Raw genomic sequence first — 27,298 nt, forward strand, 5'->3', positions numbered from 1 at the left:
CAATAACTGAGATGTATGGCTGTTCAATCTGTCACATCAAATCGGTATCACAGAGAGAGAGAGGGGTTACCCATATAGATATCTCATGTCATTTTAGGGGGCTGCTTGTCCTTATTAGTGCTTATGTGTGCACGTCTGTGTCCCTGTCTCTGTGTCCCCCTCTCTCTCTCTGTGAGGATTTGCTCCAGGACGTCGCTCAGAAGTTGTTAGCCTCTTTAGGTAATGAGGGGTATATCTCTCTCCTCCTCCCCTGTGTAAATGTTACTCTACCTTTGCTTCAGTGCACCCACCGTGCAAGTTAGAGCGCTGCGCGGCGTTGTGGAACTGTCCCCTGTGATGACAATGGAAGGGGTCAGCAGGGGGATCCTGGCCACGCAATGGGCCTTCTGTGTGAGCCGATTACCGTCCCCATAATGGAGACACTGCACTCAATAGAAAAAGGGTTGCAGAAGTGATCTTCAGTTGTCCCCGTATGATAACTATTTTTGGTTCCAGGTGTTACGTTCTAAATAAACAGAGTAAAACACGAACACTTTAGTAAAGCTCAAACCGGGTTTATTCTCCCAAAGTGTCAGACAGCTGCACAGACAAGGACATGGTTCCACCAGTGGGAGTATATATACCCCAATTTGGGTGGAGTATCCTCCTTCTCTCTAAACATTACATCTTTATTGCTAGGCAAGAAGTTAAGTGATGCGGACAATAAACTCTTCCTTCTCCCTTAATGTGACCTGAACTGACCTCGGCCCCCATTCCTCACTAAACCACGTCTCTCCACCCTTATCAGTGCGGGCAACCATGCGATTGCCTTTCCGTTACTAAGTACATTCCAAGCTTAATTGCCTGCACCGTATACATTCCTCCTACCATTAACTTCTGGTGTAGAAACCAGACTATGGCACTCAATATTTGTATTTTTTTATTTCAACTTTATTTAACCAGGTAGACTAGTTGAGAACAAGTTCTCATTTACAACTGCAACCTGGCCAAGATAAAGCAAAGCAGTGCGACACAAACAACAACACAGAGTTACACATGGAATAAACAAGCGTACAGTCAATAACACAATAAAAAAAAGAAAGTCTATATACCGTGTGTGCAAATGGCGTGAGGAGGTAAGACAGTTAATAGGCCATAGTAGCGAAGTAATTACAATTTAGCAAATTAACACTGGAGTGATAGATGAGCAGATGATGATGTGCAAGTAGAAATACTGGTGTGCAAAAGAGCAGAAAAGTACATTAAAACAATATGGGGATGAGGTAGGTAGATGGGATGGGCTATTTACAGATGGGCTATGTAAAGCTGCAGCGATCAGTTAGCTGCTCAGATAGCTAATGTTTAAAGTTAGTGAGGGAAATAAATCTCTAGCTTCAGCAATTTTTGCAATTCATTCCAGTCATTGGCAGCAGAGAACTAGAAGGAAAGGCGGCCAAAGGAGGTGTTGGCTTTGGGGATGACCAGTGAGATATACCTGCTGGAGTGCGTGCTACGGGTGGGTGTTGTTATCGTGACCAGTGAGCTGAGATAAGGCGGAGCTTTACCTAGCAGAGACTTCTAGATGACCTGGAGCCAGTGGGTCTGGTGACGAATATGTAGCGAGGACCAGCCAACGAGAGCATACAGGTCGCAGTGGTGGGTAGTATATGGGGCTTTGGTGGCAAAACCGATGGCACTGTGATAGACTGCATCCAGTTTGCCGAGTAGAGTGTTGGAGACTATTTTGTTAATGCCATCGCTGAAGTCGAGGATTGTCAGTTTTACGAGGGTATGTAATATTTCAATAGGAGATCTGATAATGAACAACATTTCAAGTTTAGGAGTCAGAACCCATTACAGGTAAAACACTTTTTGTTCCAGGTAGAAGAACTCTTTTGGGTTTGATGTAAAAAGGATTCCCTAGGGCAGTGGCTCAGATAAAAAAGAAAACAAAAACATGTTTATATATTTTTACATTAACCTAATAAAAACAGTTCTGTAGGAATGAGGTTTGGGCAGGAGCCCTAATACATTATCACAGCTATATGCCGCCTAACAATATTGTTCTTCTGAGACCATATTATATTTTAAAACTCAAGTTTTGATAATAAAATAGATCAGTTGTTAAAAGAGCTTTTATAATAAATTGAAATTATTATCATATTATTTGCTTTCTTTTATTTGACTGGATTGATGGTACCTGCATCCGATGGTCATGGTGATTTCAATATAACTGGAAAAACAAGGTCAAATTATGACCTCGCTGAACTTCAAGATGGAACATCCGAGCTCTACATTCTTAGAAAGAAGGGTTCTTCGGCTGTCCCCATAGGAGAACCCTTTTGGTTCCAGGTAGAACACTCTGTTGAAAGGGTTCTACATGGAACTGAAAAGGGTTCTACCTGGAACCAAAAAGGGTTATTCAAATGGTTCTCCTATGGGGTCAGCCGAAGAACCCTTTTAGTTTTTACGTAGCACCTAAGAGTGTAGAAAGATGCCTAAGTTTCTGAGTTTGATGACCGCACTGAAGTCAGAAGTTGGAGACTTCCCAGGTTCCCAGTTGTTTTGGCATTAGTCTCAGCGGAGGCAGGAAGAGAGCCGCAGATGGTGTCCCCCCCCCCCGTGAGACTGACCAGTGAGTGGGGACACCGTCTTCAACCTGATGGCGAAACTCAACTGGCACCGATGCCATGTATTCTTCGACAGTCTCTCTGGTCATGGTTTTAAAAGGTATGCAATCTTATAATATATATATATATATAATCTTATATAGGCTAGTATCACAGTAACTTTGCTGTGGCTGGGGTCGTGGAAGCTGTAGGGTAGGCACTGTGATTTGAGCTATCTGATTGGCCAGCGCAGTAGGCGCACTCGTTTTATCAACTGATCTCCTGCTCCGCTGGGTAGGAAATGGTTAAAAATGGGAACACTTTGCCTGCCTGCTGCCCAGGGCACCTGAATCGAGTGCACCTACCACCAACGGCGCAAGGCGGGAAAGAAAAGGAGTACAAGCCTTTTATCATTGGATTTTCTACAGAAATGCTTGTTGATCGACTAGGAATACCATCAAGATCGACCGGTTGTTGACCACTACCCTAGGGACTAGTCTTTCTACCTTTACAAAGATTCCTAGATTTCAATGATCACAAACAATTTCAGTATTGCTCCACGGTTAACAGTGTTTCTTTAATATGTCGAGCTGACGATGGTCCCTGTATTTATATAGGATGTTTAGGAGAAATTCAGTTATATAGAGAGTGGAAGAGCAACAGTGTGCCAAGATAGCCAGTGTCAGTACATTGCTTGCGTCATAAACAACTGGCATCTCTGAGGAAGGAGAGCTTGTATCCAACACCATCTCATCATATAACCCAATGTACTGACGCTCCATCCGGTTTCTACTTGCCAATTTACCTAAAGATGCAAAATATATCCAGAACCACGGCTGTTTCTGAGAGAGCAATGTTCTGACTCGCCCTTTCCCCAGGTTCTGACTCGCCCTTTCCCCAGTTTTCCAGAACGCCTATGTTCTTCTTTGTTATTAGCGTTATTATTACTGTAGAATGCAAACAATCCATTACTTGTCTATGACTCAGCTCTAACTGACAATATGACTTGAGACCTCTCGGCCCTGTAGTTACCTCTGAGGACAACTGCAGGCAGACCTCTCTCTCTCTCTCTCTCTCTCTCTGTCTCTCTCTCTCCGTCTCTCCCATTTTCTTTCTTTCTTTGTTTCTCTCTCTCTCTCTCTCTCTCTCTGTCTCTGTCTCTGTCTCTCTGTCTCTGTCTCTGTCTCTCTCTCTCTATGTCTCTGTCTCTGTCTCTCTCTCTCTCTCTGTCTCTGTCTCTCTCTCTCTCTCTCTCTCTGTCTCTGTCTCTGTCTCTCTCTCTCTCTGTCTCTGTCTCTGTCTCTGTCTCTCTCTCTCTCTCTCTGTCTCTGTCTCTGTCTCTGTCTCTCTGTCTCTGTCTCTCTCTCTCTCTCTCTCTCTCTCTCTGTCTCTCTGTCTCTGTCTCTGTCTCTGTCTCTCTCTGTCTCTGTCTCTCTCTCTCTCCGTCTCTCCCATTTTCCCTTCTTTCTTTGTTTCTCTCTCTCTCTCTCTGTCTCTGTCTCTCTGTCTCTGTCTCTGTCTCTCTCTCTCTCTCTCTCTCTCTCTCTGTCTCTGTCTCTGTCTCTGTCTCTCTGTCTCTGTCTCTGTCTCTCTCTCTCTCTCTGTCTCTCTCTCTCTCTCTCTCTCTCTCTCTCCCTCTCTCCGTCTCTCCCATCTTTCTTTGTTTCTCTCTCTCTCTCTCTGTCTCTGTCTCTCTCTCTCTCTCCCTCTCTCCGTCTCTCCCATCTTTCTTTGTTTCTCTCTCTCCCCTCCCCCCATCTCTCACTCCATCGTCATCTGTCCATCTGTGTGCTGTGTGAGTCAGTATCTGTAAATGAGAGCAGCAGCCCACATACCAGGCCGTGTGAGTTATGTGATTGATATCGCTCTGTAGCGAACTCATAGCTAGTTACATGTTCCCTGTTAAAGTCGCTGTTACTGAACCTGGACAAAACCATGGTGTTATACTCTCTGGCATTATGGGAAAAGGTGTGTGTGTGTGTCACATAACACTGTCTCATAGATTTGATTCTCTATTACACTTGCACCTAGTTTCATAGTATTTGATGGAGCTGTTTTTGCAGCTGTGTTTGGACACAGGAAGTCAATCCTCCTGTGGGGCTCTGTTCTCCTCTCTGTTGTTGCCTCTTCTTACAATAGTCACAGCTCAAGAGGTAGCAATTAGCCTTAGTGCCGTGTAGGTTGTTCATTAAGCTATTCGCCCCTACACCGCTTCTTAGTGCCCCAACAACACCTCTCCTCATTACACTGAAGAGCCTGTCTGGTTTAACTGGAGGTTGAGGTGATGATGACGGTGATGATGACGAAGGCCGCATTGAGAAAACAACAGTTGGCATAGGAACACTTGTTCGCAGCCAGCCCAATCTGGTGTTATCTCCACAAACAGCAGGTGTGTGTGTGTGTGTGTGTGTGTGTTGTCTGACATGCACCACTGACAACATCCATCTATCCACCCACACACACACTGTGCTGACCCTTTTGCAGTGGGTTTAACAAAACCAACAGGCCTGAAGGCGTCACAAAAGACCCCGAGACCCAATCGTTGTGTGCTGCTTACCTGCCGTACAGACAATATTTGACCCTTGAGGGGAGCTGTACCGTCAGGTCTAGTTCTGCATCCTGTTTCGATCACAGATGATAGTTCAGTTTCACTTCAGCCCCTCTGAACCCCTGTTTGGATTGTCTCGTTTTAGATAGAACTTCTCCTCAGAGAGTTTCTCCCTTCAGTGATCTGACACTACGGCTGTGTCACACGTGCCCCCCCACACTACGTAGTGAGAAGTAGTGCGCTGTATAGGGAAAAGGGTGCCATTTGGGACGGACCCTATCAGTCTTTATTTTTTGGGGGGGGAGGAAGTGGTTGAGTTTATTTTATCATTTTCTAACAAGGTACACGTACAAAACGACGCACTCAATTAAGAATCGCAGAGGAGAAGCCTGCGACTTATTTCCTCCGTATCGTCAACAGCAGCAGGTCTACGTTGAGATTCGTATGTTCTCCATTCCACTCAGTCCCCCCGATCAGTTCTGACCGCAGTATCGTCAACAGTTTACGCTCACCCTGGCCTTAGCTGTGGGTTTCCCCAGCACTGACCTTAAGACGATCGACAGTCTAAATGGGAGAGCAGACGGGCTTTATGTGTCCCCTATACCTCTCTAGAACGTCTCCGTCGCGTTATCTTGGCTAACAGACCTCATAGACAGGGCTAGTTTCAGCCTCTACCGAAAGGGGAAGGAAGCCGCATGTGATGTGGTGGGGGAGTGATACTTTTTCAGGTTGTGGTGGCATGGGTGTTAGACTCGATGGCGTGGTTCAGAGGTCTATTAGGGGACTTTATGCTCAGGATTTAGTTAGTGGAAAACGCAGCAAGAGAGAGAGAGAGACACTGAAAGAAAGATGGCGATGTGCCGACATGGTACTAGTTAGTGGTGGGTGCGAGAGACGGAATGATGGCGGAGATAGAGGGATGGAGAGCTGGGCCATAGGTGGGAGAGAGAAGAGGTTCCACTCACTGTGTGCATTAGCACTGGGCGGTGTGGTGGTCCACTTGAGCTTGAACAAGTCTTCCATCCCCCGCCCTGCGTGGGAGGGTAACCCACTCCCTGGCCACTCACGGTGGGGGGGCTGTGAGGGGCTAGAGAGCCAGGTTCTGGGGGGGCTGAAGAGGCTGGAGCTGGGTGGGGGGCAGTAAGTGATGGAGTTGAGTGGAGAGTGTGGGTGGGCGGTTCGTATGCAGAAAGACAAAAGGCCAGGGTGCCTGACAAGAGTCATGCAAATTGAAGTGCTGCTCTGATGATCAGATTGAGACGACAGCGAAAACGTGTTCCCACTCTCTCTGTTAGGTAGGGAGAGGAAAGAGATGGCAGGGCTACGGCATTGGGGAGGAAACACGATTGCCTCTGTGAAAGGGTTATACTTGAGTTGACCTCGCTGTGTTGACACGTGTCTGTTGCGTCTGTGTGCGTTTTATACCCAGATTGTGTGTGTGTTTGCGGAGAGACCGAAGAACCCTGGCTTTGCCTATTGTGATTGACATGCTGGAAGTCAGAAGGTAGGGCCAAGTTCGGGCTTTCTACGGCAACCAAAGGGTTTTTACGCTACAGCCTACAGGTCTAAAACCCTTGGACTGCCTTTCTAGCCGCGCCTCGCCTGTTGAAATGTGTTACCGTCTGTCGGGTGCGTTCAGAACGTGGCGTGGCCGTAGGGTAGGAACAGAGAGGGGGTGCCATCTACACTATGGCATTGACAGGAGCATAGCAGGTGAACTAAACCACAGTGATTCGACACAATAGACTCATAGACATTAGCTGTCCTCCTTAGCGCCTGTATCTCCTGGGGTTTTTAATGAGCTACTTCCCGACGAACATGGCATGTGGAATTGTAGGCTTGGAGACGTCTTTGTTTCTCTCCTTCTCCCCATTCCCCTTACCGTACCACACACTCCTTATAGAAATACAAATACCCAACGATCGCCGCCCCATAATTAACAGACGCTTTGTGTTTTTTGGAGCGAAACATTTGCCTGAAAAATCTGTCAGCAGACTCTGGACTGTGTCTGTATTATACCATTACTGTGTCAGCCTTTTAAGATGCTTTGAGCTCTTCCCTTGTCTCTCTCCACCTCCACCTACCTACCTCTCTCTCTCTCTCTCTCTCCACCTCCACCTACCTCTCTCTCCACCTCCACCTACCTACCTCTCTCTCTCTCTCTCCACCTCCACCTACCTCTCTCTCCACCTCCACCTACCTACCTCTCTCTCTCTCTCTCCACCTCCACCTACCTCTCTCTCCACCTCCACCTACCTACCTCTCTCTCTCCCACCTCCACCTACCTCTCTCTCCACCTCCACCTACCTCCTCTCTCTCTCTCCACCTGAACCTACCTCTCTCTCTCTCCACCTGAACCTACCTCTCTCTCTCTCACCTGAACCTACCTCTCTCTCTCTCCACCTCCACCTACCTACCTCTCTCTCCACCTCCACCTACCTACCTCTCTCTCTCTCCACCTCCACCTACCTACCTCTCTCTCTCCACCTCCACCTACCTCTCTCTCTCTCTCCACCTCCACCTACCTCTCTCTCTCTCCACCTCCACCTACCTCTCTCTCTCTCCACCTCCACCTACCTCTCTCTCTCTCCACCTCCACCTACCTCTCTCTCTCTCACCTCCACCTACCTCTCTCTCTCTCCACCTCCACCTCCACCTACCTCTCTCTCTCTATACCTCCACCTACCTCTCTCTCTCTACACCTCCACCTACCTCTCTCTCTCTCTCTACACCTCCACCTACCTCTCTCTCTCTCTCTCCACCTCCACCTACCTCTCTCTCTCTCTCCACCTCCACCTACCTCTCTCTCTCTCTCCACCTCCACCTTCCTCTCTCTCTCTCTCCACCTCCACCTATCTCTCTCTCTCTCCACCTCCACCTACCTCTCTCTCTCCACCTCCACCCACCTCTCTCTCTCTCTCTCCACCTCCACCTACCTCTCTCTCTCTCTCCACCTCCACCTACCTCTCTCTCCACCTCTACCTACCTCTCTCTCTCTCCACCTCCACCTCCACCTACCTCTCTCTCCACCTCCACCTACCTCTCTCTCTCTCCACCTCCACCTACCTCTCTCGCTCTCCACCTCCACCTACCTCTCTCTCTCTCTCTCTCTCTCCCACCTCCACCTACCTCTCTCTCTCTCTCCACCTCCACCTACCTCTCTCTCTCTCCACCTCCACTTACCTCTCTCTCTCTCCACCTCCACCTACCTCTCTCTCTTCTCCACCTCCACCTACCTCTCTCTCTCCACCTCCACCTACCTCTCTCTCTCTCTCTCTCCACCTCCACCTACCTCTCTCTCTCTCTCTCCACCTCCACCTACCTCTCTCTCTCTCTCCTCCACCTACCTCTCTCTCTCTCTCTCTCTCTCTCTCTCTCTCTCTCTCTCCACCTCCACCTACCTACATTTACATTTTACATTTAAGTCATTTAGCAGACACTCTTATCCAGAGCGACTTACAAATTGGTGCTTTCACCTTATGACATCCAGTGGAACAGCCACTTTACAATAGTGCATCTAGGTCTTTTAAGGGAGGGGGAGAAGGATTACTTTATCCTATCCTAGGTATTCCTTAAAGAGGTGGGGTTTCAGGTGTCTCCGGAAGGTGGTGATTGACTCCGCTGTCCTGGCGTCGTGAGGGAGTTTGTTCCACCATTGGGGGGCCAGAGCAGCGAACAGTTTTGACTGGGCTGAGCAGGAACTGTACTTCCTCAGTGGTAGGGAGGCGAGCAGGCCAGCGGTGGATGAACGCAGTGCCCTTGTTTGGGTGTAGGGCCTGATCAGAGCCTGGAGGTACTGAGGTGCCGTTCCCCTCACAGCTCCGTAGGCAAGCACCATGGTCTTGTAGCGGATGTGAGCTTCAACTGGAAGCCAGTGGAGAGAGCGGAGGAGCGGGGTGACGTGAGAGAACTTGGGAAGGTTGAACACCAGACGGGCTGCGGCGTTCTGGATGAGTTGTAGGGTTTAATGGCACAGGCAGGAGCCCAGCCAACAGCGAGTTGCAGTAATCCAGACGGGAGATGACAAGTGCCTGGATTAGGACCTGCGCCGCTTCCTGTGTGAGGCAGGGTCGTACTCTGCGGATGTTGTAGAGCATGAACCTACAGGAACGGGCCACCGCCTTGATGTTATTTGAGAACGACAGGGTGTTGTCCAGGATCACGCCAAGGTTCTTAGCGCTCTGGGACGAGGACACAATGGAGTTGTCAACCGTGATGGCGAGATCATGGAACGGGCAGTCCTTCCCCGGGAGGAAGAGCAGCTCCGTCTTGCCGGGGTTCAGCTTGAGGTGATGATCCGTCATCCACACTGATATGTCTGCCAGACATGCAGAGATGCGATTCGCCACCTGGTCGTCAGAAGGGGGAAAGGAGAAGATTAATTGTGTGTCGTCTGCATAGCAATGATAGGAGAGACCATGTGAGGTTATGACAGAGCCAAGTCTCTCTCTCTCTCTCTCTCTCTCTCCTCCACCTACCTCTCTCTCTCTCTCCACCTCCACCTACCTCTCTCTCTCTCTCCACCTCCACCTACCTCTCTCTCTCTCTCCACCTCCACCTATCTCTCTCTCTCTCCACCTCCACCTACCTCTCTCTCTCCACCTCCACCCACCTCTCTCTCTCTCTCCACCTCCACCTACCTCTCTCTCTCTCTCCACCTCCACCTACCTCTCTCTCCACCTCTACCTACCTCTCTCTCTCTCCACCTCCACCTACCTCTCTCTCTCTCCACCTCCACCTACCTCTCTCTCTCTCCCACCTCCACCTACCTCTCTCTCTCTCTCCACCTCCACCTACCTCTCTCGCTCTCCACCTCCACCTACCTCTCTCTCTCTCTCTCTCTCTCTCCACCTCCACCTACCTCTCTCTCTCTCTCCACCTCCACCTACCTCTCTCTCTCTCCACCTCCACTTACCTCTCTCTCTCTCCACCTCCACCTACCTCTCTCTCTCTCCACCTCCACCTACCTCTCTCTCTCTCCCACCTCCACCTACCTCTCTCTCTCTCTCCACCTCCACCTACCTCTCTCTCTCTCTCCACCTCCACCTACCTCTCTCTCTCTCTCCACCTCCACCTACCTCTCTCTCTCTCTCTCCACCTCCACCTACCTCTCTCTCTCTCTCTCTCTCTCCACCTCCACCTACCTCTCTCTCTCTCTCTCTCTCTCCACCTCCACCTACCTCTCTCTCTCTCTCTCCACCCACCTACCTCTCTCTCCCGCGGCGTGCGGGATGGCTGGCGGCGTGCGGGATGGCTGGCGGCGTGCGCGATGGCTGGCGGCGTGCGTGAACGCTTTAATGGAATGTGAAGTGGTGCAGATGGAGCTGTGAGTTCTAGAGGCCGGTGGGACGTGGGAGAGTGGTCCTCTCTGGTTTCATCTGGCAGAACGGTCCCGACTTCACATTGGTGCTCTGGGTTCAGCTCATTACATTTACATTTAAGTCATTTAGCAGACGCTCTTATCCAGAGCGACTTACAAATTGGTGCATTCACCTTATGACCTCCAGTGGAACAGTAGTGCATCTAAATCTTTTCAGGGGGAGGGGGGGGTGAGAGGGATTACTTTATCCCTCCACCGTTGCGTCAGTTGTCAGACATCAGTGGGATCCCTGTTAGACCGAGCCGGTGTCTCTCTAAACATTAGTCATCATTAATCAACTCTACAGTACACGTCTCCCTCCCTCGCACTCAACACACACACTCCTCTCTGACTCACTTGTCCACTTGTGTAATAATGTATCAGCAACATCCTCTGCGCACTGGAAGTGCATTAGGACTCACAATGTCGACTGGGGAGGCTAATAGTCACCAAATATTTAAATATAGATATTAGTTCCTCTCAGTAAATAGTCAACACAGACCTACCACAGGCACTAAAGGGTTAACACGGTTAACAGTCAGTTATGAAGAAGACGGGTCCTAAATTTAAGTTTTAACTTTAAAAAAAAATCACATGGACGTGTTTCGGCCAGTCAGTCAGTCAGTCAGTCAGTCAGATGCTGTTACAGTGGGCTCAGGCTCAACGTTCGCTCGGCTGAGGGGTATTTTGGCCACGCTACACATTCCATATCAATTCATTACCGCCTCATTTCACGGCCCATGAATCACTGCGTTGGCGTTTTCGGGGGGGGGGGGTCGTTTCGGGCTGTTAGCGTTTGTATAAAAGGGTTCAGGTTTGATTAAGCCTGTTTACTGGACTGTGATGTTGTAAACACCTCCCCTGTTATTGTGATCTATCATGCTGTTTCTGTTCTGTCACTGTGTGTTTAGGAGCGGGATAAATATGTGTGTCAGTGAGTGGATTCTTTCCAGGCTGATCCCAGCTAATGTGGGTCTTTCTCTCTGTGTATCTCTGTCTGTTTGGTTTCTGGGTGTGTATTTTTCTGTACCCCTCTCTCTCCCATTCTCTGTCTCTCTGCATGTGTTTCTGTCTCTGTGTGTGTATTGTTCTCTCTGTCTGTGTGTGTGTTTCTCCTTGTCTTTGTGTGTCCCTGTCCCGGTCTCTCTGTCCGTGTCCCCTTCCATGTCTCTGTGCATCTCTGTCCATTTCCCTGTCTGTGATTCTCTGCCCCTGTCTCTGTGTATCTCTGTTAATTTCCCTGTCTGTGTATCTCTGTCCATTTCCCTGTCTCTGTGTATCTCTGTCCCTGTCTCTGTGCATCTCTGTCCATTTCCCTGTCTGTGATTCTCTGCCCCTGTCTCTTTGTATCTCTGTCCATTTCCCTGTCTGTGTATCTCTGTCCATTTCCCTGTCTGTGTATCTCTGTCCATTTCCCTGTCTCTGTGTATCTCTGCCCCTGTCTCTGTGCATCTTTGTCCCTGTCTCTGTGTATCTCTGTCCATTTCCCTGTCTCTGTGTATTCCTGTCTCTCTGTCTCTGTGTGTATTCCTGTCTCTGTGTCTCTGTGTGTATTCCTGTCTCTGTGTATTGCTGTCTCTGTGTATTCCTGTCTCTGTGTATTCCTGTCTCTGTGTATTCCTGTCTCTGTGTATTCCTGTCTCTGTGTATTCCTGTCTCCCTGTCTCTGTGTATTCCTGTCTCTGTGTATTCCTGTCTCTGTGTATTCCTGTCTCCCTGTCTCTGTGTATTCCTGTCTCCCTGTCTCTGTGTATTCCTGTCTCCCTGTCTCTGTGTATTCCTGTCTCCCTGTCTCTGTGTATCTCTGCCCCTGTCTCTGTGTATCTCTGTCCATTTCCCTGTCTGTGTATCTCTGCCCCTGTCTCTGTGTATCTCTGTCTCTGTGTATCTCTGTCTATTTCCCTGTCTCTGTGTATTCCTGTCTCCCTGTCTCTGTGTATCTCTGCCCCTGTCTCTGTGTATCTCTGTCCCTGTCTCTGTGTATTCTGCCCCTGTCTCTGTGTATCTATGTCCCTGTCTCTGTGTATTCCTGTCTCCCTGTCTATGTGTATCTCTGTCCCTGTCTCTGTGTATCTCTGTCCATTTCCATGTCTCTGTGTATTCCTGTCTCCCTGTCTCTGTGTATTCCTGTCTCCCTGTCTCTGTGTATCTCTGTCCCTTTCCATCTCTGTGTATTCTGTCCCCTGTCTCTGTGTATTCCTGTCTCCCTGTCTCTGTGCATCTCTGTCCATTTCCCTGTCTCTGTGTATCTCTGTCCATTTCCATGTCTCTGTGTATTCCTGTCTCCCTGTCTCTGTGTATTCCTGTCTCCCTGTCTCTGTGTATCTCTGCCCCTGTCTCTGTGTATCTCTGTCCCTGTCTCTGTGTATTCCTGTCTCCCTGTCTCTGTGTATCTCTGTCCATTTCCCTGTCTCTGTGTATCTCTGCCCCTCTCTCTGTGTATCTCTGTCCCTGTCTCTGTGTATTCCTGTCTCCCTGTCTCTGTGTATCTCTGTCCATTTCCCTGTCTCTGTGTATCTCTGTCCCTGTCTCTGTGTATTCCTGTCTCCCTGTCTCTGTGCATCTCTGTCCATTTCCCTGTCTCTGTGTATCTATTTCCCTGTCTCTGTGTATTCCTGTCTCCCTGTCTATGTGTATCTCTGTCCCTGTCTCTGTGCATCTCTGTCCATTTCCCTGTCTCTGTGCATCCCTGTCCATGTCCCTCCAGCGTTTGTGACCCTGCTGAACGGTGACCAGGCTCAGGGTGCCATCCGCTCCCTCCACCAGAGCAACATGCGTGGCCGAGACATCACGGTGCAGCTCCAGCCCACCGACTCCCTGCTGTGCCTCACGAACCTGCCCCACACCTTCACCGCCCAGCAGCTGGAGGAGCTGGTCCGTTCCTACGGAAACATCGAGCGCTGCTTCCTGGTCTACAGCGAGCTCACCGGACACTCCAAGGGCTACGGCTTCGTGGAGTACATGAAGAAGGACTCGGCGTCGCGGGCGCGGTCGGAGCTGCTGGGGCGACCGCAGGGGGACCGCGCGGTCATGATCCAGTGGACAGACGTCAACCAGCTGACCGCGGGTCACCACCTCCACTCTAAGTGCCTCTGTGTGGACCGGCTGCCCCAGGAGTACGAGTCAGAGGAGCTGAACCTGCTGTTCTCGGAGCGCTACAAGCCTGTCTTCTGCCAGGTGAGTCCGAAGCGGGATACTTATTTGTGAGGCTTTGGAGTTGAAGCGCCTCAACGGGCCCTGACGCTGTGTGTGTGTGTGGGGGGTTTGCCGGGGTTAGGCCTGTTTACCGTGACACCAGCGCGACTCGTCTTTCCCTGCATGCCGGCTCTTCCTAACCGAGCGCCCCCACGTTCAAGTCCTCCCCTCCCCATCCCTTCATCCTTCCGTCTCCTGCGCCCCTCCATCCCCCTCTAACTCTCCAACCCCTCCCACACAGACTACAATACGCCTACACGATCAAAGTCCCATGATGGTTTGTGGGTGTTTTGGACTCATGTTTCCTAGCTGTTGCAGAGCCAGCAGGCTTTGACCTACGGTTCAGCGTTTTGAGTGTGCCTTCTCCTACACTCTGCCGTGACCACAACTCTCTTCCCTAATGGTTTCTTCCACAAAAACAGATCGAGGCATTGAGCTCCATTCCAAAGGCCACCCCCCCCCACTCCTATAGCCTGTAGCCTCATTCACAGCTCCACAATGTTCTCAGCCTTAGGCTTCTTTCCTATTTTTACTGTTACAGCTGGTTTTACTGGTTTTACTCACCTCTCTGTCTGCCCTCTCTATTCAACCCCCTTCCACGTGTAGGCCCTTAACCCCTACACCCCCACCCCCACTACCATCCCTCTTCCACCCTAACCCCTAGGATCTCCCCTAGTCTGCTGCCTCCTGAGGGCCCTTCTATCCCCCAGCTGCAGTGCTTGAAAGTGACTCAGCCCCTTAAGTGATATCAAGAGCCAGGCTGAGAATGCCAGGGCCGTTAGAAGCAGGTAAATGACAGTAGACGGAAGTCACTCTCTCTCTGTCTCTCTCTCTCGCTCTCTTTTTCTCTCCTCTCTCTGTCTCGCTCTCTTTTTCTCTCTCTCTCTCTGTCTCCTCTCTGTCTCTGTCTCGGTCTTTCTCCTCTCTCTTTTTCTCTCTCTCTCCAACCTCTATCTTTTTCTCTCTCGCTCTCTCGCTCTCTCTAGGGGCAGGAGAGGCCTCTCAGACGCAACAGTACGTTACATGAGTCATCACTGACAGCGATAAAGCAAGGTACTTGTGAGAGGAGAAGAGTCGAGTTAGGAGTAGTTTGGAGAACTCCGAGTGATAGAGAGATAGAGTGGTAAATATGGGTGAAGAGGAAGTACTCGGACGACTTATTCGGGAAGAAGTGTTTGTCCTTTTCGGAAAAGAAATACTGCACAGGTGCAGGTTTGTAGCCAGCACACACACACAAACACACAGCCTGGATGGTTTCACTACTGTGCCAGGCAGAGTGGAGCTGACTGATACCTGTTTGCTAAGTCACACTCAAAACGACCCACGGACATCTCCCATTCGCACTCTGACACGTTCAATCACAGCCTTTTTCTCTCACACGCTGGTACTCCGACACAGCTCTCCTCCTAGTCTCCTCTGTCCCAGCCTCTCAGTGAGTCAGGTGTGGCGTCTCCTCTGTCCCAGCCTCTCAGTGAGTCAGGTGTGGCGTCTCCTCTGTCCCAGCCTCTCAGTGAGTCAGGTGTGGCGTCTCCTCTGTCCCAGCCTCTCAGTGAGTCAGGTGTGGCGTCTCCTCTGTCCCAGCCTCTCAGTGAGTCAGGTGTGGCGTCTCCTCTGTCCTGTCAGTGACCTTTTTGACAGGAGGACCGTGACCCCCATATCTATGGTCAGATCACGGTCACTTTTAAGGTCTTCAAAGTCTCAACTCAAGAGTGACCTGGAGGTTAACAGCTGTCACAGACTGACAACCAGCGCATTGGGGTTGTCAGCTTGACGAACACGCGCACACACACACACACTTTCCCTAGACTGACTGACACCCAGGTCCCAGGAAGAGAACCCCTCCTGACCTCTAACCTCTTCCAGGAAGGAGATCTGCTGAAGGGCTGCCTGGGGTCCCCTGTCCTGTCACTCCTCATCGGACTGGCCAATCACACCATGCATACTAAATGTGTTGTACATATGAATATATTCCCCCACAAAGCATTTGCAGAACCATACGGCTCTGACGGTCTGAGCACAGATCCTGCTCTGTGTGTGTGTGTGTAGTGGTCAGACAGGAACACACACACACACATCATGATAGCGACAGAAAGATGGGGATAATGACCACTACACACACACACACAATGTTCTTTACACACTCTCGCGCGCGCACACACTCACCATGATAGAGACAGAAAGATGGGGATAATGTCCACTACACACACACACACACACACACACCATGATAGAGACAGAAAGATGGGGATAATGACCTCTACACACACACACACCATGATAGAGACAGAAAGATGGGGATAATGACCTCTACACACACACACACCATGATAGAGACAGAAAGATGGGGATAATGACCTCTACACACACACACACCATGATAGAGACAGAAAGATGGGGATAATGACCTCTACACACACACACACACCATGATAGAGACAGAAAGATGGGGATAATGACCTCTACACACACACACACCATGATAGAGACAGAAAGATGGGGATAATGACCACTACACACACACACACCATGGTAGAGACAGAAAGATGGGGATAATGACCACTACACCCACACACACCATGGTAGAGACAAAGATTGGACTAATGACAACTACACTCACACACCATGTAAGAGACAGAAAACTGGGGATAATGACCGCTACACACACACACACACACCATGATAGAGACAGAAAGATGGGGATAATGACCGCTACACACACACACACCATGGTAGAGACAGAAAAATGGGGATAATGACCACCACACACACACACACACACACACACACACACACACACACCATGACAGAGACAGAAATATGGGGATAATGAATACTACACACACACACACACCATGATAGAGACAGAAAGATGGGGATAATGACCACTACAAACACACACACTCACCATGATAGAGACAGAAAGATGTGGATAATGACCACTACACACACACACACACAATGTTCTTTACACACTCTCGCGCGCACACACTCACCATGATAGAGACAGAAAGATGGGGATAATGTCCACTACACACACACACACCATGATAGAGACAGAAAGATGGGGATAATGACCACTACACACACACACACCATGATAGACAGAAAGATGGGGATAATGACCACTACACACACACACACACCATGATAGAGACAGAAAGATGGGGATAATGACCGCTACACACACACACACACCATGGTAGAGACAGAAAAATGGGGATAATGACCACTACACACACACACACACACCATGATAGAGACAGAAAGATGGGGATAATGACCACTACACACACACACACACACACCATGATAGAGACAGAAAGATGGGGATAATGACCACTACACACACACACACACACCATGATAGAGACAGAAAGATGGGGATAATGACCACTACACACACACACACACCATGATAGAGACAGAAAGATGGGGATAATGACCACTACACACACACACACACACCATGGTAGAGACAGAAAGATGGGGATAATGAATACTACACACACACACACACACACACACCATGGTAGAGACAGAAAGATGGGGATAATGACAACTACACACACACACACCATGATAGAGACAGAAAGATGGGGATAATGACCTCTACACACACACACACCATGATAGAGACAGAAAGATGGGGATAATGACCTCTACACACACACACACCATGACAGAGACAGAAAGATGGGGATAATGAACACTACACACACACACACCATGATAGAGACAGAAAGATGGGGATAATGACCGCTACACACACACACCATGACAGAGACAGAAAGATGGGGATAATGACTACTACACACACACACACACCATGACAGAGACAGAAAGATGGGGATAATGAATACTACACACACACACACACACCATGACAGAGACAGAAAGATGGGGATAATGAATACTACACACACACACACACCATGACAGAGACAGAAAGATGGGGATAATGAATACTACACACACACACACCATGACAGAGACAGAAAGATGGGGATAATGAATACTACACACACACACACACCATGACAGAGACAGAAAGATGGGGATAATGAATACTACACACACACACACACACCATGACAGAGACAGAAAGATGGGGATAATGAATACTACACACACACACACACACACACCATGGTAGAGACAGAAAGATGGGGATAATGACCACTACACACACACACCATGACAGAGACAGAAAGATGGGGATAATGAATACTACACACACACACACACCATGACAGAGACAGAAAGATGGGGATAATGAATACTACACACACACACACACCATGACAGAGACAGAAAGATGGGGATAATGAATACTACACACACACACACCATGACAGAGACAGAAAGATGGGGATAATGACCACTACACACACACACCATGATAGAGACAGAAAGATGGGGATAATGAATACTACACACACACACACACCATGACAGAGACAGAAAGATGGGGATAATGAATACTACACACACACACACACACCATGGTAGAGACAGAAAGATGGGGATAATGACCACTACACACACACACCATGACAGAGACAGAAAGATGGGGATAATGACCACTACACACACACACCATGACAAAGACAGAAAGATGGGGATAATGACTACTACACACACACACACCATGGCAGAGACAGAAAGATGGGGATAATGTATACTACACACACACACACCATGATAGAGACAGAAAGATGGGGATAATGAATACTACACACACACACGTGTCCACAGTAGCTGGCCTTTTACATGATTGTGATGTCGAAGAAGCAGAAGTAACCTCATCCTGAGGGGGGAGATGAATGCCATTCATATTATAAAGGGACTGGTAGTGGGGGCTGGGGGTGGTGGGGCTCTCTCTAAATGTTTGAGTTTTTATGTCAGCACTGGACATGGACCAGGGACCAAGGAAGGGAAGAATGGAGGAGTGGAGAAAGATGTCACTGGCTCAGTGGAAGTGCAGAGCGGAGGCCACTAATGATCACAGTCAGCCAAACCCTCTCGCCATCAGTTCATATTTTCAGGTTGCGTAGGGAAAGCTATTGCACCCTGGCCAGCTGTCATTTATTTCCCTATTCCTTTACCATTGGACGAGAACATCAGTAGTGTTCGTATTTTGACCTGTTAGACGCTGATTAACGGATGTATTACTGTGTTACCCAATGGGGTCGGTGCTGGTGTCTGTTCTGAGGGTTTGGTTTCCCTCTCAGATGCTTTACACCCAGCTAAATTACAGCTCCTACTCTCTGCTCTGTATATAGAGCCCTCAGGGTCAGGCTCCTACTCTCTGCTCTGTATATAGAGCCCTCAGGGTCAGGCTCCTACTCTCTGCTCTGTATATAGAGCCCTCAGGGTCAGGCTCCTACTCTCTGCTCTGTATATAGAGCCCTCAGGGTCAGGCTCCTACTCTCTGCTCTGTATATAGAGCCCTCAGGGTCAGGCTCCTACTCTCTGCTCTGTATATAGAGCCCTCAGGGTCAGGCTCCTACTCTCTGCTCTGTATATAGAGCCCTCAGGGTCAGGCTCCTACTCTCTGCTCTGTATATAGAGCCCTCAGGGTCAGGCTCCTACTCTCTGCTCTGTATATAGAGCCCTCAGGGTCAGGCTCCTACTCTCTGCTCTGTATATAGAGCCCTCAGGGTCAGGCTCCTACTCTCTGCTCTGCATATAGAGCCCTCAGGGTCAGGCTCCTACTCTCTGCTCTGCATATAGAGCCCTCAGGGTCAGGCTCCTACTCTCTGCTCTGCATATAGAGCCCTCAGGGTCAGGCTCCTACTCTCTGCTCTGTATATAGAGCCCTCAGGGTCAGGCTCCTACTCTCTGCTCTGCATATAGAGCCCTCAGGGTCAGGCTCCTACTCTCTGCTCTGTATATAGAGCCCTCAGGGTCAGGCTTAGTGCATCTGTATATAGAGCCCTCACGTGTCAGACACCAAACTCACTTTTTGCAAATGTTGCCCTCATTTTTGTCATTTTTTACTTCTGCTCTGCATATCAGATACCTGCAGTGAAGCATATAGCTCAGGGTCAGGCTCTACACTCACACCAGTCATCCAACAGACTCTGTATTCAGAGCCCTCAGGGTCAGACCAGTCATTAACAGACTCCCATTCAACAACTACATCAGACAGTCATCCAACAGACTCCCATTCAAAATGTTGTTTGTTATTTTTGTCATTTTTTTATTGGATATCTGAAACATACCATATACTTGCAGTGAAGCCGCTCAACAACTACATCACACCAGTCATCCAACAGACTCCCATTCAACAACTACATCAGACCAGTCATCCAACAGACTCCCATTCAACAACTACATCACACCAGTCATCCAACAGACTCCCATTCAACAACTACATCACACCAGTCATCCAACAGACTCCCATTCAACAACTACATCACACCAGTCATCCAACAGACTCCCATTCAACAACTACATCACACCAGTCATCCAACAGACTCCCATTCAACAACTAATTCGCACCAGTCATCCAACAGACTCCCATTCAACAACTAATTCGCACCAGTCATCCAACAGACTCCCATTCAACAACTAATTCGCACCAGTCATCCAACAGACTCCCATTCAACAACTACATCACACCAGTCATCCAACAGACTCCCATTCAACAACTAATCAGACCAGTCATCCAACAGACTCCCATTCAACAACTACATCAGACCAGTCATCCAACAGACTCCCATTCAGAGTGACACACAGAAGCATCCAAGGTCAATGCCCTGCTCAAGGGCACGTTGACAGATCTCCCACCAGGCCAAAAGAACGTGAACCCGAACCCTCCTAGAGAATGAACTAAAGAGAAAAAAGGAAAAGACAAAACAAAATGCAAATGCAAAAAATATATATATATAAATACATTGAAAACAAAGGACATCAAGGACAACTCGAATCAGAACAGCCAACTGTATATGTTTGTGTGTATGTTTGGCACTACTACATTATTTGAATGAGTGTGTGTGTATATGCATGTGTACAAACACCTGCACGGCATCAGCCTCTGGCAAACTGGCGTTAATTGTAAAAACACTGCCCCTCTGTCATTCAAACTGACTTTTTATTATGTTTTATTTGGACTTTTAAAAAAAAAAACGTATCTTTGACCATCATTCTATCCCCCACACAGCAACTCCACTCCCACTTGTCTCCAATTCCACATCTCAACCCTCAGCTTCCCTCAGCCCATCCCATCTATCTCTGCTGGCCACCCTCAGCCCATCCCATCTATCTCTGCTGGCCACTCTCTTCGGGTTTCTACGCAACACATATCTTTCAACTATACTGTGATGTATAACGTACAATTTCAATCTATCTAATCTAATAGAATCCACAGATTGCAAGTTGAAGATAAATACTTTTACTAATAGTATTAGTAATTGACTGACCCGGTCTCTCCAGATCTCCTATTTCCAGGGTCAATTTTAGATCAATGCTATGCATTTTCCACCATTCCTGAACCTACATTTACATTTACATTTAAGTCATTTAGCAGACGCTCTTATCCAGAGCGACTTACAAATGGGTGCTTTCACCTTATGACATCCAGTGGAACAGCCACTATACAATAGTGCATCTAGGTCTTTTAAGGGGGGTGAGAAGGATTACTTTATCCTATCCTAGGTATTCCTTAAAGAGGTGGGGTTTCAGGTGTCTCCGGAAGGTGGTGATTGACTCCGCTGTCCTGGCGTCGTGAGGGAGTTTGTTCCACCATTGGGGGGCCAGAGCAGCGAACAGTTTTGACTGGGCTGAGCGGGAACTGTACTTCCTCAGTGGTAGGGAGTGAGACCAGACCTGAGACCAACCTGAGACCAGAAACAGGCTACGGCAATACCAAAATAAATGGTCTATTGTTTCTGGATCCTCACGACAAAATCTGCAGAGCTTCGATGATTTTATGCCCCAAATATTCAATATTTTGTTGGTGGCAAGAATTCTATATAATAATTTTGGCTGAAAAGCACGAAGTCTTGAATATTTCGTTGTTTTATATATCAACTCATACACCCTGTACCATGGAATCGGTACAACAAAAATCTCTTCCCAACGATTTTGCAATCTGTATGGCACAGTTGTCAACATCCTGGTCCTCAAATGAAACTGGTATACTTTCCTATTTATGCTATTTTATTCCTCCGCCAGCTTTGATCCTTTATATTGGGCAGACAGACAAGTTCCCTACCTCCTCCCGCTGCCACCTGCCTCCTTCATTTTTTGGGTAACGCTGTAATTAATTGGTTGTACTCTTGGATTGAGCAGACCTTCCCATACAATTCTGATATCTCCATGAATGACATAACTCTACCATTCCAATTTACAATATAATTTAAGAACCAAATACCCTTATTTCCCATAAATACAGGTATTTTATCAACCAGCACATTTGAGTTCAGCCATAATATTTGTTGTAATGTTTGTTCTATGTTTTCAGGGGGATGAAATTGAAATTTTAGCCATCTCTGCAATGCTTGTTTGAAAAAGAGAGATACTTTAAAAAAAAAGAAGTAATTTTCAATTAATCGAAAATGAGACATGGCAATCTGCACAAAGGCAAAAAGGCCATTTTTAAATGCTAGATGAGCTTTTCTTAGTAATCTAATTCAAGTAAAACTTGAACCCTAAAGAGAGAAGTTTAGTGGTTTTATATTTAATAATCTAAACCCACCTAATTCAAATTCATTATATAGATAGGCACGTTTTATTTTGTCTGGTTCAGCGTCCCAGATAAAGCTAAATGGGGTTTTTTTTCATATGAAAAATGAATTATCAGGAGTAGGCAGCGCCATAAGTAAGTGAGTAAACTGATGAATGCCATCAGCCCATTTGTTTTTTCTTAAACTACTAAAAAGTTGTATTTTCTGAAGATCCAATACGTAATATTGTACACTTATCATAATGAACTTTTCTGTTCTCTCCGGACTAAAACCTATCTAGATCCTCAATGAGACATTGCAGGGATCTATCTTGGGGACTTAATATAAAACTTGAGTCATCAGCATACATGGACACCTCTGTTTTTAAGCCTTGGATTTCTAGTCCTCTAATGTTGTTACTGGATCGGATAATAGCTAGCTTTTCAATGGACATAACGAATAGATATGGTGACTGCAGACACCCTTGTTTAATTCCCCTTAAACAAGAAAAATCCAGGCATTTATAAAATAAATCCAGTTTTACTTTATCAAATGCCTTTTCAAAATCCACTATAAATACCAGGCCTGGCTTCTTAGATGTTTCATGATGTTCTATTATTAGTTGTCGTATCTTATCTCCACTGTATCGTCCATATAAAAAAACCTGTCTGATCAGGATGAACAATACCTGGTAAAACCCTTCTAATTCTGAGTGCTATGCATTTCGCTAGTATTTTCGCATCACAACATTGAAGTGTAAGAGACCTCCAGTTTTTTTTAGATAGACTGGGTCTTTATATTTGCCATCTGGGTCTTGTTTTAATAATAGAGAAATCAGACCTTCCTGTTGAGTACCTGACAGACTACCATTTCTATAGGAGTAGTTAAAACAATCTAACAATGGAGCTTTTAGTACATCAAGGCTTGATATACCTCTACCAATATTCCATCAAGCCCTGGGGTTTTTCCATACTGAAAGGATTTAATAGCCTCAAAAAGTTCTTCCTCTGTAATTTGGCCTTCGCACTGAACGCACACACACTTTGTGTAGAATATGAATGAGCATAACAGCTTAATGCGTTTGTGTGATTGCAAAGCCTATGTATGTGCCTCGCTCTCTTTTTCTAACTCATTCTCTCTCTCTCTCTCTTGCTTTGCCACTCACTCACAGCAACCTCCCTCCCTCCCTCAGGGTGTTGAAGTGGTAGACTGGTAAAGAGGAGAGGAAGGTAATTTCCATAGTGTATGGCTAATGTATGCTGATGGCCTATCGACCTCCTCCTACACACCTCTCCTCCTCATCCCTCTCTCCTCAGGCCGGAGGGACTGGCAGACGAGTGGGAGTTGAGGAGAGGAAATGGTGGTGTGAGAGGATGTGCGATGGAGGGTTATGACAGCAGCCTCGTTATGGTATGGAGAATCTGTACTACATGCGATTCAGTCCTGCCTTGCCAAACCTTTCCGTCTAGCTGAACTGTGGCCGGCAGTGACCAGGAAGCCTATGTTATTGTCAGTTGGTCTGCATTTTCAAGGTTCACGTTTGCATGTCACGCGCACAATTACAGTGACATACCTTTCTTGCAAGCTCCATTAGGCTGTAAGTGTATGACAGGACTGCGGGTCCGATGCATTATTTAAATGATCCCTTCTGCTGACGGACACAAGTTTTTCAAATTAAAATCCCAAATGGCCCCCTATTCTCAATGGGCCCTGATCAGAAGTAGTGCACTATACAAGGGGAATAGGGTGCCATTTGGGACGTAATCAAGAGGCTGAATGGCTCCTTGTCAAATTACAGTGGGCTTAAATTGACACATTTCCAGGCAGGGGATATATTGACTGACCTCTCTCCTTCTCTCCATCCATCCATCTATCTGTCTCTCTTCCCCTCCCTCCTTCCATCCCTCCATATCTGCTTTCAGTCCTATTGATGGACCGCGACCCATGTAGCTATAATAACTCTATCTGCTTTCAGTCCTATTGATGGACCGCGACCCATGTAGCTATAATAACCCTGTGTCAGGAGACTTTACACTGGGTATTATAAATATTCCCCCCTTGGATTTCTTTCACATTTTGTTGCATTCCAAAAGAGGGATTGAAATAGATTTATTTGTGATTAGTTTTTTTTTTTTTGGGGGGGGGGGGCATTGATCTACACAAAATACTCCAGTGTCAAAGTGAAATTAACATTTGATCCATTTTTACAAATGAATAAAAATCCATTAACTAAAATATTAGTAATATTCACCCCCAATGTTTAGACAAGATTGAACTAATGCGGCTTAACAAATCACAATAAGTGACATGGATTCACTCCGTGTGAAATAATAGGGGTTGAAAGGATTTTTGAATGACTAACCCTTCCTCTGTCCCCCATACATACATCTGTCCCTCAGTCAAGTGTTGAATTTCAAGCACAGATTAAACTACAAAGACCAGGGAGCTTTGCGAAAGCCTCGTAAAGAAGGGCCATGATTGGTAGACGACTAACAATAACATATTTAATATCTCTTTTAAGCATGGTCCTTCTGAACTGAGCTGCAGAACAGGAAGGTAACTGCTCAGGGATGTCACCATGGTGATTTTAAAACAGAGTTCAACGACTGTGATGGGAGAAAACTGAGGATGGATCAACAACCTTGTCGTGACTCCACAATAATGTCCTAAATGACACAGTGAAAAGAAGAATACAAATATACAGATTAAGGCACTGAAGTAATACTGTGAAAAAAACACTACTCTGTTGGATTCTTCAAATCCAACACAACACGTCACTGAGTAAATGCCTTCTTATCGGCTGCATCATGTTATGCTTGATATCGGCAAAGACCTGGGTGTTGTTCTGGATAAAAAGAATCAGGTTGGAGCTAAGCACGGCAGGTAGCCTAGTGGTTAGAGTGTTGGGCCAGTAACCGAAAGGTTGGTGGATCGAATCCCCGAGCTGACAAGGTAAATAATCTGCCGTTCTGCCCCTGAACAAGGCAGTTAACCCACTGTTCCCCTGAACAAGGCAGTTGACCCACTGTTCCCCTGAACAAGGCAGTTGACCCACTGTTCCCCTGAACAAGGCAGTTAACCCACTGTTCCCCTGAACAAGGCAGTTAACCCACTGTTCCTAGACCAGTTAACCCACTGTTCCTAGACCAGTTAACCCACTGTTCCTAGACCAGTTAACCCACTGTTCCTAGACCAGTTAACCCACTGTTCCCCTGAGCAAGGCAGTTGACCCACTGTTCCCCTGAACAAGGCAGTTAACCCACTGTTCCCCTGAACAAGGCAGTTAACCCACTGTTCCCCTGAACAAGGCAGTTGACCCACTGTTCCCCTGAACAAGGCAGTTAACCCACTGTTCCCCTGAACAAGGCAGTTGACCCACTGTTCCCCTGAACAAGGCAGTTAACCCACTGTTCCCCTGAACAAGACAGTTGACCCACTGTTCCCCTGAACAAGGCAGTTGACCCACTGTTCCCCTGAACAAGGCAGTTGACCCACTGTTCCCCTGAACAAGGCAGTTGACCCACTGTTCCCCTGAACAAGGCAGTTAACCCACTGTTCCCCTGAACAAGGCAGTTGACCCACTGTTCCCCTGAACAAGGCAGTTGACCCACTGTTCCCTGAACAAGGCAGTTGACCCACTGTTCCCCTGAACAAGGCAGTTAACCCACTGTTCCCTGAACAAGGCAGTTGACCCACTGTTCCCTGAACAAGGCAGTTAACCCACTGTTCCCCTGAACAAGGCAGTTAACCCACTGTTCCCCTGAACAAGGCAGTTAACCCACTGTTCCCCTGAACAAGGCAGTTAACCCACTGTTCCCCTGAACAAGGCAGTTGACCCACTGTTCCCCTGAACAAGGCAGTTGACCCACTGTTCCCCTGAACAAGGCAGTTGACCCACTGTTCCCCTGAACAAGGCAGTTGACCCACTGTTCCCCTGAACAAGGCAGTTAACTGACTGTTCCCCTGAACAAGGCAGTTGACCCACTGTTCCCCTGAACAAGGCAGTTAACCCACTGTTCCCCTGAACAAGGCAGTTGACCCACTGTTCCCCTGAACAAGGCAGTTAACCCACTGTTCCCCTGAACAAGGCAGTTAACTGACTGTTCCTAGGCCGTCGTTGTAAATAAGAATTTGGTGAATACAGCGATACCCGCTGTATCTGCTAATGCTTATTGTTTTAGATTTGATTGAACCTTTATTTAAGCAGGAAGATATGCTGAGATCTCTTTCGCAGATTATACACATCAATTACACTGTGCATGAAAAGCAATACACACATTCTTCATTCCACATGAGAGGTGCAAAAAAAGAAAGAACTAAATGCAGATTAACCAAACTCGGTGGAGATTGAAGGGATGTCTAGGGTTAGCCAGCCCTAATTCCGGGTCTAAAAGTTAACAAGGATGTAAGTTATGGAGGAAGTGTATGCAAGAGGGCTTTCTAGAGAAAAAGCCTCTATCTGCCAGACTTTGAAGAGGGCCGGCCTACTTTCTGAAACAAAATGCAATGATGTGTGCCGAACCTATACCCATAGCCAATAACCCGGAATGAATGTTGACTGAATGATTTGTTTTCTGCTATTTAACGAAAGACTGGGCCTGTTCTTAAAGAAGAAGCCTATTTGAATTGTTCATTTCTTTAACCGACTCATCAAAATGGTTTTTGGAAGAAAACTTTCCGTCACTGCAGACGCCCCGACGGACAAGATCAGTGAATCACCGTCCAAATTGGATGGAAACCAGCCTGCACTTTATGGAAACTGCTCTGTCATTGTGTCAGTACTGAGAAGAGTAGTGTTCCTTTTGTGTGTCTGTGTGAGTGTACGGTATGTGTGCGTGCTTGTGTGAATGTGTGTGTTTATTTGTCTAAGTCTTAGAGAGAAAGCCGGGACGAGTAGGAGTAGCTGTATTACATCTGTCATAGCTCAGGTGGATTCTGT

At 47.4% G+C, this 27,298-nt stretch overlaps 1 protein-coding gene across 1 annotated transcript in view; it reads left to right on the forward strand.

Annotated features, from left to right (window-relative positions):
• LOC115145340 (ribonucleoprotein PTB-binding 2-like) overlaps positions 1-27,298 on the forward strand; it is a 91,298-nt gene that overhangs the window by 36,152 nt on the left and 27,848 nt on the right. The window contains 1 exon segment of the mRNA XM_065003202.1: positions 13,203-13,672. Within this exon segment, the coding sequence (XP_064859274.1) occupies positions 13,203-13,672 (470 nt within the window).

This window comes from Oncorhynchus nerka, linkage group LG17 (assembly GCF_034236695.1).
Source record: "Oncorhynchus nerka isolate Pitt River linkage group LG17, Oner_Uvic_2.0, whole genome shotgun sequence".
NCBI classification, from domain to species: Eukaryota; Metazoa; Chordata; class Actinopteri; order Salmoniformes; family Salmonidae; genus Oncorhynchus; species Oncorhynchus nerka.